At 40.2% G+C, this 15,231-nt stretch overlaps 1 protein-coding gene across 1 annotated transcript in view; it reads right to left on the bottom strand.

Annotated features, from left to right (window-relative positions):
* LOC114934945 (uncharacterized) overlaps positions 1 to 15,231 on the bottom strand; it is a 76,421-nt gene that overhangs the window by 45,536 nt on the left and 15,654 nt on the right. Inside the window, exon 7 of the mRNA XM_029307660.2 lies at positions 7,965 to 9,221. Within this exon, the coding sequence (XP_029163493.1) occupies positions 7,965 to 8,148 (184 nt within the window). The 5' untranslated portion in view covers positions 8,149 to 9,221. The remainder of the gene's footprint in view (positions 1 to 7,964; positions 9,222 to 15,231) is intronic.

Here is a 15,231-nt window from a genome sequence, read left to right on the forward strand (position 1 = left end):
CCCTAATAATACCTAAATGAATATAATAATTAATCGCACTTCAGAAAAAAATGTAAAAAAACGAGGAAAAGGCAATTAACAATCCAACAAATATGATATCACGCGGTGGACAGAAATTTCGTGCAAATTTCGCGAAAAGAACAGACCGGACCGCCAAAAGGTGCGCGCCGCGGTCGTGCGCATCGCGTGCTGCAGCTCGCGCGTTGCGTGCGCGCACATCTGCGTGCACGCATCCACGCACACACGCGGCCGGCTAATAATAATGCAGCGCGCGGAGGCCACGTCCGTAGTTTCGCGTTGCGGCACGCGTGTCACGTCGCTCTCGCGAGTTACGTGTAAAGAGGCGCGCGGCACGCATATAAGTATATGTGTATACGTATATGCCGGGCCCCGGCAATCTTCCATTTTTTTTTATTTTCTCCTCTTCGCGCGCGAGGTTTTGCGAAATCGCTCGAATTTCCTTATTGAGCCATCGCGCGCCTCTTCGCGAGGACTTGGCAAAAAAGTACGAGCGCGAGAACAGCCGGTGGACGTGAGCTCGGTGGAGACAAGAAAAAAAAGACGGCCCGGTGTGTTGTGTTAAAATTAACACCTCGTCTCTCGCGTGAGCCGTGAATGCATCGCCGTCGTCGTCGTCGTCGTCGCCGTCGTCCTCGTCGGTCTTCCGCGACGTCACGCACGGCAAAATTACCCGGACGTGCATCGTTCCCCGGCCCCGCTCGTTAATTTGCGAACAATCGACTTCCCGGCTGAAAATCTAACTCTTACATCGACGACGCGCTCCTCTTCGTTCCGAAGTGTGATTCTATATGACTTGAAAGGTACATATAGGACGCAATATGCAGGCGATTATAGTGATAATTCATTGAAACACAGAGAGTTTATGCGGTTTTTAATTCAGAAGATAATTTGTTTTCTAGAAATACTGCGTGTGTTAAATTATTTAAATATATGCTTATATATATATGTTCTCTTCACACGCATTAATGCAGTCTTGTGGTCAACGTTGTTACGAGCGATTCTTTTGCTCTCTCTCTCTCTCTCTCTCTCTCTCTCTCTCTCTCTCTCTCTCTTTCCCTTGATTCCATTTCTTCAGCGTTAACAAGAATAAATGGCAAATAACTTCGGATGCATTTTCGGAGTTGTGGAGACGTGTCACATGAAAAACGGGCACGGTCCGACTTAAAGAGCCTAGATCCATCGCACAAACAGGCACACGTGCCTACAAAGCCACACATAACAGTGTAGGATGAATGCTTCACCGGAAGCTTTCCGGGCAGCGCACAGAAGGAGGTAGAGAGAGAGAGAGAGAGAGAGAGAACGAGAAAGAGAGAAAGAGTGCGGTCCCATAGTGTATGCTCGTGCGCGTGAGAAGGTGGTCCCGTGGTTCCACGTGATCTTTTAAGGCCAGAAGAAATATGACCGAGAGCTACTGACGTCAGCTTCCTTTTGCCGCGACCGACGGCCGACCACCCAGAATCCTGTCATCATCCGGGCCTCGCTTTCGAAGGACGTCGCTCGAGAGGATCGACACAGGCGCGACCCGAATAATGATCGCGTTACCGGAATCGCCGTTTTATCCTGGCGAAAAAAAGGGAGAGAAAGAAACGCGCGCAGGTCACAGGCTCCAATTTCAATTCAGCACAGAAGGGATACCGGGAAATCGTTTCATTCAGAAGATCGAATACCTCCCGCGAATCACAGGTGAATTTCATACCGCCGTCGATCGGCTCTACGGCTTTCTTTAATTTCTCGAACTTTCAAATATATATATATGTATAAATAAATTTCATTAAATATATTTTTAAAAATGTATCTACGAGACAGGATCAATGACCTAATTATCATAATTATTTATAGATTGTCGCTATTTGAAGGAAAAACAATTTTCAAATTATAGCGTGCGTAACGTATGATTATACTATATGATTATAGTATGGAAAACTACGATAATTACAGTTTAATCGAGAAGGAGAGTGAGAGAGAAATGGACAAATCGCGGCAAGAACGTATCATTTTGCATTCGCGTTTGATGCCGATGTGATCCAATGGCGAGGTATGATCGCTATTAATTAGGGTACTTCGAGAAAAAAATGGACGCGCGTCGACGGAAACACGGCACAAAAAAAATTGCTGCCCGTATAAAATCGACATTAGCCAGTTTCGCAATAAACCGTCAACATGACGCCATTACAATTATTGCCAATGGATTAGAAGCACGTTAAGGATAAATCGTATTTCATTTAGATCGCGTAACACGTCGCTGCTCGATCACGCAAACAGAATTCTATCTCGCGACTAATTACTTTGCCGCATAGAGATGGAGCTTAGACTAAGTACGTGACACTCCTCTGTCAAGATTAGATTAGTCTTAAGAGATTCCGCATGACAATTAAATTATGCGCGAGTTATTCTTGGGATCGCGAGTTTATTTTCGCGTCGTGTTATTTTCGCGCAAGGTTCATTAGATTCCTGACTAATCGAGAATGTATTTTACACCAATCTGGATTTCGCATACTGAAAACAGCTGTCGTATTTTAAGAGTTTGAAAGGAATTAAAGTTTCAATAATTTCTATTTCCCTCCTTTTTGTTTCATAAGTATATAGGATAAATGTATAAATTCTGTAGACATTTAAACCATATAAAAAATTTTGTGGGTTTGTTCAGATAATTAAATATAAGCGTGATAAAGAAGACTGATTCGAATTTTTATCTGGTTCACATTTTACTACTTCCATCCCAGAATTGACAGTATATATTGTACATATATAATTCAATCACTCGTATATATACGAAAGACAATATGTTATATATCTCAAACTATAATTGGGTAATAAGCTAATCTTATATTCGCGCGAATTTTTTCATAATTCCTTAATCCGAAGTACACTCTTCTCCAAATACGTAGCCACACATACCGAGGCGAGAGAGGGTTTAAACCGGTTTTGTGTAACGGATCCGCTAATTTCGCGCATGCAAGAGACGCGAGAGACGGACGAGCGAATCCGATTTCGCTAGCTAGGAAATTAGACGAGGAAGCGAGGAAGATATCGAGTATAACGCGAACCGGTTTCGCATCTCGCGCTCGCGCACGCAGGAAGCGCGTACTCGGTTGATCTCGAAAATAACGCAAAAACGACGATGATTCATAAGGATGTCCGAGAGCAGAGAACGACAAAGAGGAATAAAAAAAATAAAAAAATAAACAGGAGCAAGGAGTTGAGCATTTCGCATCACCTCGCCTTGCAATCAATTGAAATTTGGGTTAAGTCGACAATCGGAAAATATTTCGCGGAATAATGTTGTATGTTTACCCGAGACAATTATATAATGATTATAATCGATGAACGATACCACGGATCCCATAAATTTCTAATTTCTTTGCGCTCTTATTTAATGCACATCTTCTTCTTGCGAAAAAAGAGCTTGCGAATACGCGGTGAGATTTAAGAATCCGTCGGGTTGCTGGTAACAAGTATAATGGTATCGTTAAGTGCGCTAATGTGATTACTTACTGAAAGGTGACGGATGAATCTTTACTCGGCGACAAAAACAGATTGATTTATACGAGTGATACAAAATGCAAGTCACATGAAAAAATACGGCTCACATCTACTTCATCATTTTCTCGTTCTCTCTTTCTCTCTCTTTACAACTCGTTTTCTTTTATCGCGCTTTCAAACATTTTTTTGCGAATACCGATGCAAATAGAAATAAAAGATGTTATCAAGATGCTATTATTGAACGCGGCGAATACAAAAAAAAAGCTAAAAATAGTTTTATACGTGAACAAATTCCAAATTTCATCAATAATGTTACTATGTTTTATTGCCTCTCTATTATACATTTGTAATGTAATTGAAATGTGATTTTACGTATAAAATTAATGTAAATTTATTTACGTAATTTTCTTAAGTGTTGTAAGTAAAAAGTTAAATTGCAAATAACTTTACAACCATTGCAAAAAAATGAGATACATGTATACCAATTGCTGCGATCTTTATTCGAATATATTAACACATGTGTTATCTCGCAATTTTGTAATTGCCTTATCGCGCGCAGTTTTATAATTACATCGCACACATTGATCATTATACACGTTACTATACGACCATGATGAAAATACACACGCGATAATTTTGCAATGCTGATAGCTACGGTGAAAAATATATGTGTGCGACGACAGTCTCGGAATGGCGGATAGCACATGCTACGTCTGTCGGCAATTTCCATATTCGTGCGTGCGCGCGTCTTCCGATCGGCGACCGATTATTTTCCACATGTTGCAATAGGTGACTTTTTATAATTAAATATGTAATTTTCACCAACAGCGATTTTCATATCGTGAATTTTTCTAATGCATTACTTTTAATTAAGATTCTGAAATTTTATAACGCACGAGGAAACGAAACTTTAACTGCATATATCTTTACAATGTATGACATATGACTTTTTCACTTTTTTTACTTTTTGACTTCATCTAGTAACTTCAGAAATGGAGCAGCAATGCATAAAAGATTGATTAGCTCTTTAAATTACATTATTTAATCTTTCTATCTTAATTTTTGTATGCAAAAAGAAGAGAGCTTATAATATTTATAATAATCTAAGTTTAAAATATCTTCTGGCTTTTTTCTCTTTTCTTTTGCCTATTATTTTTATAATTTATTTTTTAATTAAAATTATATATATAAGAAACATATATACATATAAGAAAAAAATAATCCCATTTTTTAACTCAAAATTCTTCTCCAATTCAAATTGTTAGCAGATAAAACTTCCATTAAATCTTACCATCTTTTACGCTAGGAAAAAAAATAAAACGATGCTTACATAATTTTATGGTTCTGTAAATGCACATTTCTTGGCTATGAGTCTCATATCCAATTTGCATCGAGCTTTTTCGTCACGGAAAAGCGCCATAAATTTGCAGATTCGCGACGAAGACTTGAGAATTTGATCTCTCTAGATCACCATCTGCTTAGCGAGCGTCTAACGCACGCTCGTTAATTCTGGTGCGAACAGGTAAAATTTACGTGCAATTTGTTGGCAGCGACTTGCTGCCGGTCGCAGCAGCGGTCCGGCGCGGCGTTCCCGCTTCATGAGCACGAATTGCTATTTCGGACGCTAATTATCGCTCGACTTGCCAGACGACGCATTTTTTTCCGACACGCTCGCCTAATGAATCGTATATTCCTAATTAACGGGACAGCACGCGATCAGCACTCACGTCCTAGACCAATGTACCGGTATACCGGGCTAAAATTGGGCTCTAACGAAGGGTGAGAGTTTCATTGTTACAGTAGCGAGGCTCGACAAGATCTCTACGCCTCGCGAAAATTGCACTAGAGTTAATTTAGCGTTGTAATTTAGATAAGACGTAAAGAGAGAAAAGCTTTAAAATAAGGAACTATGTAAACATAAAGAAAGATTATTTTTATTTTGCATTTTAAACTATTATGAATTAATGAATGCTCTTATAAGAAAATTCGAAGTCTTCTATTAAATAAATTTTATATTTTTCTTTATATTTTTATTTTCAAACTTTTTTTCAAAATATCAAAAATTTAAATATAAAAGTTGACGCTTCTAATAATATTCGTTTGATTTGTAAAATTATCAGCGTAAAAGTTATATGTCAATTGCATTTAAAAAATGTTAATACGGATATATCCTCGGAAATAAACACAATTAGAGAATATATTTGCTCATTTCACTGGTTCAACTATTACTATTACAGCAGTAATATTTCAATATTTAGGTTAATAGCTAAAATGTTGAAGTTAACAGATGCGAAAGCGTAATGCTAGTTCGTTTAGACGAACCACAAGCCGTCGGATAGAAAAGCGCGTCGTAATCTGGACTGACCGAGGAAGCACTCTACGGCAACAAACTCTAAATAAGCTCGTTAAGTCGTAAACCGAGTTACCCTTAAGATGAACTCATAATTTAACCTTTTGCAACCCGAACAGGCTTTTATTGCGGCGCTAACAACCGCGAGATAATTTGATTCAGTAAATTGAATTTTCCGTGGTGACACATAATGATATGACACACGTGTTGTTTCTCAAAATATCAAAAATTAAATAATAATTAGAATAATTAGAATTAAGAGGAATGTAAAAAATATAATAAGCTTTTAAGAGACAATTTTTGAGAAAAAATTCATAAATTTTAAGATTTGCATAAACAATTTGCACTAGTTTTTTTATCACAAGGCGTTTATTAGCACTTGTCGATTCGATCTCAAGATAAGATTAGCACTTCAAACAAAATTATTTTTAACCGCGGCTATAATAATTTACACAAAAATAAATTATTTATAGAAAAAAATATAAACTGTATAAAGTTTGAGATATGTGCGAACGCGAAACAATTTCTTTCGGTATAACTGATTCAACATGAGAAACTAAACTTCTATATTCTATAGCATGAAACTATTCGCTTCGATGCATAAACGATAACGTATAACGTTTTGATGCGAGCGAAACTCTATCTACGATCGCGAGATTTTCCTCCATATATCTTTGTTATATTGTTATTCGAAAAAAGAGCGGACTCTTCGAGATTTCGAATCTTTGATTTTAATGATAATGTATTTCCGAGAGCAAAGGTATATGACAGTAGATATTTTGGTTTCCCAAAATTATTAATAAAGTTTGTAAGTATAATATATATATTAATATTGATGAGAGAAAATGCTATTTCACTATGAAAGAGACGGTTGCGAAAGAAAATTAAAGTATAATAATAAAACGAAATAGCTCTGATATACACAAATACAAAATCAGAACTAAAAAAGGTTAAGAGTCAGGCGCATATATTAAGTTCTCAACAAACTTGTTTTCAAATTCTTCTTTTATTATTTTGTATACCTACGTTTGGGTTCTTTCTTTCTTAATAGATCAACATTTTGACCTCAATAATATGTACAACAGTATTAAAACCGTATATCTATTCTATATATCAAAGAAAATATTTGTATCTAAAGAAAAGACCGAAACGTTCGAAATAATTAAAGAAAAATTTTTAAATAAAATTTGTTATGCCTAAATATCTGCGAGAAAATTAAGAATTAATGAATTTTCTAAAATATGATTTTTGTTTTCAAAATTAGGATCTATGGCAGACTATATTACGACATCTCTCTCGTGACACAATAAAGATGTGTTTAAATTGTTTCACGATAATGTTGCAAAGTGTGTCCCATTGTTTATGATCATCGCTGCTGACAGCGATAGACGAAACGAGTCGTAATCTCGTTTATCTGTTTAAACGTTTGACATTTCCATCTCGGCTTCATTTAATTATGCATCTACATTACATTTGCGATTTTATTTTCACATTTCTATTGTTATTTCTATTTGCCTTGCATGTCAGAATACAAATACTGTTTTAAATCAATCTTAAAATGTGGAAAAAAATAAAACAAGCTTAAAAGTTTATTAGCAGTTTTTTTTAGCCTGCATTGCATATTTTAATCTCTCCAAATCAAATCAAATGTTATTTAAGGACTTTGGAATACCAAAATCTGCTATTGTGTCTTGTTATCTAAAAATTATTATCAATAAGCACATGGAGAGAGAGAATAATACTATATATGCAATTTACTCCGAAATAATTTTCAAAAATTGCTTTTATCCTCTATAAATTTTCGTATGTATCTTTAATCTCTTGTTTATTTTCATCAATAATATAGACATATTTGATAGCACATGGAGAGCGAGAATAATACTATATATGCAATTTACTCCGAAATAATTTTCAAAAATTGCTTTTATCCTCTATAAATTTTCGTATGTATCTTTAATCTCTTGTTTATTTTCATCAATAATATAGACATATTTGATAAGGTATATGAGTCAGGCGACCTACGCGGTACCTATATGCTAAAAATTACAAAAGGGTGGTCTTACACCCCTTCAAAAAAAGATGCTTTTTATATTTATACAAATGTACTCACGATGATCCAGCGTCGAATCAGCCACGAATCCTTTGCCAGTTGGACATTCCAGGTTGGTGTTGGCGGTGGCAGCAGCGTTGCTGATGCCCTGCAGGTGGTAATGCCCGAAGGACGAACCCCTGGGCGCCATGATGGCCGCGATGCTGAAGTCCGTCGCTTTTCCCCTCTCCCCCTTCGTAGGCATCCCTCCTCGCGCGCCCGATGACACTTACTCTTACGCGTTTATAGTCTTTGATTACTCCCGACCGATCCGCGACCCCGTCGCGGTTTACGTCACTTTCGAAAAAAAATTGTCCACTTTTACTCCTTTCTGGAAAAGTCGAGTAAAATCAACACCCTCACTCGCGACAAGGCATATCAGACTTTCCGCGTCGACACTCTAGTCCCTTCTTGTCCTCTCTTCACCACTTCGCCCTCTTTCTGTCATCAGGCGTTCGTTCGTGTCAACATGATGATCTGCGGCAACGAGAGAGGAGGCGTTCTCCACCTCCCACCGAACGTATACTAATGAATTACACGAGCTCCGATTATCGCCTAGACTTGCCCGACAATTTCACGATCACGTCACCACGTCGTTTCGATAATATCGTCTCTCGTTGCTCCGAATTATTATTACTGCTATTTGATTGACGAAGAAACGGCGCAGCGATACAACGCGTCTGCGCTGCTCGACTTCCCGGACTCCACTGGACCGTCGTTCTTCCTCCCACGCGCACCGACTACCCCACCACTCTGTAGCCACGCAGGGCGCAGCTGTGGTATCACGCGCAGCGTGATGCAGCCTTACAATAAGCCGGCCGTTCTTTGCGCGCGCAGTATCGACCGGCTGTTTAGGCGGGGCCTTTTGGCGTACGCTCGAACGGAGCCTCTATCCTCCAGGCCTCTGTCCTCTCTTGGTGCCCCCGCCGAGGCGGGTCACGTGACCTGGACGGAGCCGGTGCGTGAGCGCACATATTCATGCGGCGAAGGCGGCGCGTGCGGAAAGGGCTCTCACTTCGCACGCCACACCCCGGAGAACCAGCCACATCCGTCGCCGGTGCACCACCATCGTAAACTGACACTGTCGGTCCCCACCATGGAGTCTATCTCTCGACGGCGATGTGGGTATCGCGGAGTGGCGTGGCAGCGACACGGTGGCCAAGCAACGACGAAAGAGAGATCGATCGACCTCTCGCGCCGCGCCGGATGGCCGGCGTTCTCGTACCGTATCCACGTATGTACCCTCGCAGTGGCGTAGGAACGGAGTACTGCAACAAGCTGAATCACATATGATGATTCATTATCTATTGATTAACGAAGAGATAATACTCCTCCTTCTATTATATACGTATATATGTATATATAAGAGCTGAGACACCATCAAGTATACATGGGGCGTCCGCAAGATTTTCTCCAAGGAAGGGTATGATTGACATTTTTGTTGGCTCTTATTATTGTTCTTTCTTAATTTTTACATTCAACTTTTTGATTATTTTGTTTTGTTGTTTCAATATTTTTATATTAAATAAAATTGCAACAAATGCTTAATTTTTGTATACTGATTCCAAGGGGGCAAATTAATGCCCTCTTGTCTCCTGATGTGTATATAAATAATGTGTCTAGTCAAATAATTTATTTGATGTAAGGAAAAGATTAAAGTTAACGATTGCGTAATCAAGGATATTGTTGTGAAGTTTAACAAGCGCTTCAACGTTATTTTGACCGAACGTAAATTGATTCGCGTGAGATAACCTTTTGACAAAGATGAGATATTTTGTACTTTACGCTGATTCTCCCGGAGAGAAAGCGGCGCGTGGAGAATTTATTTAAGACACGCCTCGACGATATGGTGAGATGCACCGGCACGTAATACCTGGCTAAAAGCTTTCGTGAGCAGTTTGAAAAACCGAAGAGATGGACTAGGGTCACTTGTGCCGGGAATAATCATGAGAATCCGCTATCAACGACTCTTACAAGGTAACAAAATCGTCGACAGCGTATAATCCGTTTATATAGTTATGCACTGCAATTTACGCGTGAAAAAAAGATCGTATCTTAAAGCTGCGGACTATATATGTGCACGTATCTCTCTTCCGTATAGAATTTCCGTTTGTCGCGCTGACTCACGTGTTCCGTCGTTACACCAGGATTATGCCAATCTTTCCATCACTTGCGACATGATTGATAGTCCCCTCATCGCGATTTCCATCTTCTAGAAGTTATGACTTGTCTCTTTGCTTCTACAATGTTTAACCTACTCACTCTTCTATTTAACCAGTCTTTTCTTCAACATATACCGCAAGTGGTTATACTTGTCACTTATAATAAATTTCTACGAGCGATATATTGTTCATCGAATTATATGCAAAGACGAAATTATGCCTGTTCTCTCCACGAAAATAGATATAGGTGTGTACAGTTTAGAGATTTCCGATAGATTTCCAAAAAGTAGATATATTTTTCTCATTTTTTTCTTAAATATTTGTTAACACGACTAAACTTTTCAACTTACTATATTTTGTTAATTGAATATGCTATGTTTAATTTAAATATTTTATTATAATATGCTATATTTAAATTAAATATTCTTACACGTTCAATTAACAAGATAACATTTAATCGAAAGGTTTAGCAAGTTAACAAATTTTTTTTTCAGTGCAGTTGATATCTTTAAAATACGAAAGATTGATAACCATGTTACCAAGTACATTGTCAACATTCCGCAGCGTCTCATCGGCATTCCAGAAGTTCATGCCGCATGTACATCTCGCATAGCCAGGAATTTTCACTCGGAACACGTATCGCGGATATTCGCCGCGGTAAAACGAAGAACGGTAAAACGCGATCGAATTCCGCGAGCATTATCGTCAAAAGCGAACGACACGAGATGCGATGTGGTGAACGGAAGAGCGGAAAGGCGGATAGACGGTTATACGGGGCAAACGGTAGTAAAACCATACACCGAAGGAATAAACGTTTCGAAGAAAACGGAGGGAACCGTTAGAAGCATCACATGCAGTGTCCGAGAGAAAGAGACGGATCTCTCTCGATCGATCAAACGGAAGTGGATCTCGACGAGGCAATTTCGATTCCGGTGACCTGACGGGCAACGCCGATGGATGTCTCTGGCAAGAGTACCAGCGAATATAAATAGGGGAGAGGGTAGATTTACGGCGTGTGTTTAGGCACTCACTTATATAGGGACGCTCTTTTACCTAGCCCCCCTTTATTATACTAATTTCTCGGGCATGTCAAAATATCTATCGTATGTAACCCGGCCTTCCGAATTCTATTCGACACGCTGGGTGCTCCCGTAGTCGAGCGCATAAAGGACCCCCTAAAACATAAAATATGAAGCCCGGACACGGCCTCTCCTCTTTCATCTCTCGGGGATCTCGCCTTCAGGTAGCTGGAAAGAGGAGCTAGCTCGCGCGCAAGTCGTCAAGTCGTCTCGCACGTGAACCGCAGGAACGAGAGCTGGTTCCCCGGAACAATTCCTCCGCGATGCCGCCCCTTTCTTCTTCTCTCCTCTGTCTCTCTCGTCTCGGAGCGACTTACCCTCCTCGGTGTTTTTTAAGACGGCTACCGGGGACGTGTCACCGTTGCCTTTCACAGTCGTCACTCGCTGTAGAGTTTGCCATTTAACGGACTACGACTGTATCCACTTAACTGTGTGTTGCATGGTCCAAGATCTGTGTGGGTCTACTTAAAGCGCGCTGTTAAACGGGTATTATGACCCTGTGTGGCCACAGTGTGGATTCGGAATGATGCTTTCGTGGGGCGATCATTCGCGTTTACGAGTTCCGTCAAGCGTGAAACCCGCGTGAATGTAATCCGAATGACATTACTATATTGTAACCTTCGGATACCTATCGCGATAGGAATAAATTAACTTATTGTTAATGCATCGATAATAAATATGTATCGCTTTAAGTTGCTATAACGAATTCACAATCGTAGTAATTTATCGGTAGAATGCGTAGTGAATGTTGTTGGTATTACTATGCATAATGAAAATATTAATTCGTATCAATTGTGTTTGCAGTCTAGATCGAAATTAATAAAAAAAAATGCTTTCCTTCCGCGCTGACAATAATTTTCCCTGGCGAGTCTCGCGCAAGCTTCTACGCCGATTGTTGCTCGCGGCAACCGGCTGGGACGGCGGCAACAGCAGCAGCTCGGATGCAAATTGCATCTCGACGGTTCGCGGGTGGGAAAAATAAACGAGAAATAAAACGAGCGCGAGCTGGCGGAAGGACAGAGAGGAAGCGGGCGAAACCCGCCGAGGCTGCTCGATGACGAGGCGGAGAGAGAGGAAGAGACGACTGGGGAAATACGCAGGAGGGGAAGGAAATATCAAGGTGGAGTGGAGTGAAAAGAGGGGAGGAGAGGGCGGACGGTAGGGCCGCGACAGGGTGCGAACCATAAGAGAAGGGGGTACACGAGGGTCATTCATCATCCGAGGAGAAGAGAGGCCTGCGCGAACACACCACCGTACACCACGGCCACCATACAGCCCGCATGCTGGTGGAAGGGCATCGGCGTCGGAAGAAGGAGGTGGAAGGCCACCCACGCGGAACGATCGGGTTCGCCTTCGGTGGCGATTCTGAGTACACCGGTGAGACTGATTCTATCGCGGGTCTCTGCGCGTATACGAGCCGCGCCGTGGCCAGGAGGCCAAGTAATCAGCGTATTACGCGATGCGTTAGGGTCTCTGATGTATTATTTAGCCCACGTGTGTTATCTCGAAGCGCATACATAAAATATGTCAAATGTAAATTAAGACTCTGTATTAGCTTTATGTCCCTGAATTTGAGTAGACTCAAGCAAAAATCGATTAATAAATCGATATAAAGCGAAAGGATTTCGATCCCGTATGGTATGAATGTTGAGAAAAAATTAGGCACGATTATTCGTCGCGATTAAAAAATAATTCACTATTGAAATTAAGTTCTGTATGTTAATATAAAGAGACACTGTTTTTACAATCGTTCACAGAGAGTATTTTCTCGTAAAATTTATCCTGAAAATCATGGGACAATATGGTATTGGAAAAATTTTGTAAGAATTTCTCTGATTAATATTTACCGCAATAAAAAATATTAATATCTACCACAATAAGATATAAAATGTACATATACATATATTAATATTTTTATTGTGGTAAATAGGTCAATATTAATCAGAGAGGAACTCATATAAAATTCTTGCAACATATTGTTCCACGATTATTACCATGATTTTTACGATAAATCCTAAGAGAAAATTCTCTCCATGTCCTTTTAATTTATCTACGCGCATTAAAAAGGACCTCTCCTCCAAAAAGGACCGCTCGTCAGAAACTAGTCAAGCGGAGTTACAAACTCCGAACTCTGATGGCACGAGCTTCTCGGCTGTTCTGGAGTGGTTTCTGGAGAGGGTAAACACACGGTTCCTTTCCACGACCACCCCCGTTCAGCCTCGAGCAGGCCTAATAATAACGACGAAATTGCCGTTCGTGGCAGCGATAACGAGGAGACGATGTCGGGCAAAGACACCGAGTACTTTGGTTGGGAGAGACGGAAAGAGAGAAAGAGACGAGGATGCGTGCGGAAGCGGGGAGGATAGTAAAGGGACAACATCGACGACTCGTGGAAAGACACGGGCTTCCGACGACTCGAGGGCCGTTAAGAGATCGAGGACTCAATTCTGTTCAAGAGTGTCGCGGCGCCAGCCCTTTTCAGAGCGAGCCTACAGAAAGTAAAACACAACGCTGGCGTGTAAAATGAGAACTCGTGTATACATATTTCTCGGAGAATGCATCTCCCGTGAGAAAACTATAGGCTCAGAAAACTTGAAGTTGTTTTAATCTTAAAAAACTTCTAAAAAAATATTATTATAATAGTAACACAATAGAATTTCTTTCAATCGTTCAAAAAATTCAATTAATTATTTTTATACACAGTCCCACGATTACTATATGATTTTCAGGATAAATTCTAACAGAAAATTATCTCCGTATATAAATGTTAATTAAATCGCATTTTGATTTTATATTGCTAAACAAGTTTCCATTGGCGTTTTATAAAGCTTGATTTGAATCCCGTCGAAAAAATATCACATCACAATTAAGCGGATTAAATTTTACGAAAAAAATTTACTCAAATAAATTTTTTTTCACCGCAATTCTTATTTTTTATGAAGCATATCTTATATATATTGCGAGGGAACGTTCTCTCATAAGTGAAAGAGCCGATAACTGCACGCATAAAATACGTGCTCCTCGACTGCTCTTTCTTCGCAGATCGTACTGTGTGGGCGGAAAAATGGTTGTGCGTTCAAGAGAAGCGAACAAGAAGAGAGGCGAGGAAGGAGAAAGTAAACCGTTCGAAACGGAAGGGCGAGGAAGGAAAAGAGAAGGACATGAAGATAAAAAAGGATAGGGCAGAGAGAAAAAGGCGTAAGAGAACACGTGTAGGAACCGGGCTACATATCCCATGAATAACCCATAGCGAGACGCAGCACGCTCGCTTTCATATGTATAGGTGCAACCATAATCATATCGGAATAGTGGCACTGTGTGCATTCGCTCGCATTGACGCCGCGACGAACGATACATAGATATAATCATACATACGGATGGAGAAACCCATCGGGATGTATACGCGCTGTCATAACTCGGCCTAGGTATAGATGAAAGGTTCGCCACGTGTGAAGACGAAATCGATCTCAAAGCATGAGAGAAAATCCCTACCGGCATGACTCGATATTACTTAACGATCGATATCTCATCGAAAATCTAGATAAAGTAGTATAGCTCTCTCATCTCACGCGATTACATTTCACGATATTTAAATATATTATAATATTTCGAGAGCGGAATAAATATATTTTACAGCTTTTTATGACTTCTCGTTTCCTTTCATTTCGAATTCGAAAATGAAGCAACCTTTACGGAGTCATCGGACTCTCGAGAAGGGAGGGTTAAATGTCTGCTTAAATTTGCGGTGGACCACATCGTATACCGTAGCACACCTACCTGCTGTTGTGTTGCTGCTACATAAACGCGACACTCCGGTAGGTATATCGCTTTGGGCTCGCTCGGAATCATCTACCTGCCACGGCGATCATTGTGGTACTAAACGTCGCACGTCGCACGATGCTTATCTAAGTCCGCACACGATGGGCGCCTATGTCCTTGCGCTAGTCAAGCTCGAGCTTACACATAAATGCACACGACATGTAAACAAGCAAATATACATATATGTATACGAGTAATGGGGGTTTCGAGAAGATAGCGCGATTAATT

Source organism: Nylanderia fulva, unplaced genomic scaffold (genome assembly GCF_048542155.1).
Source record: "Nylanderia fulva isolate GAGA-0341 unplaced genomic scaffold, ASM4854215v1 Scaffold35, whole genome shotgun sequence".
Lineage (NCBI taxonomy): Eukaryota > Metazoa > Arthropoda > Insecta > Hymenoptera > Formicidae > Nylanderia > Nylanderia fulva.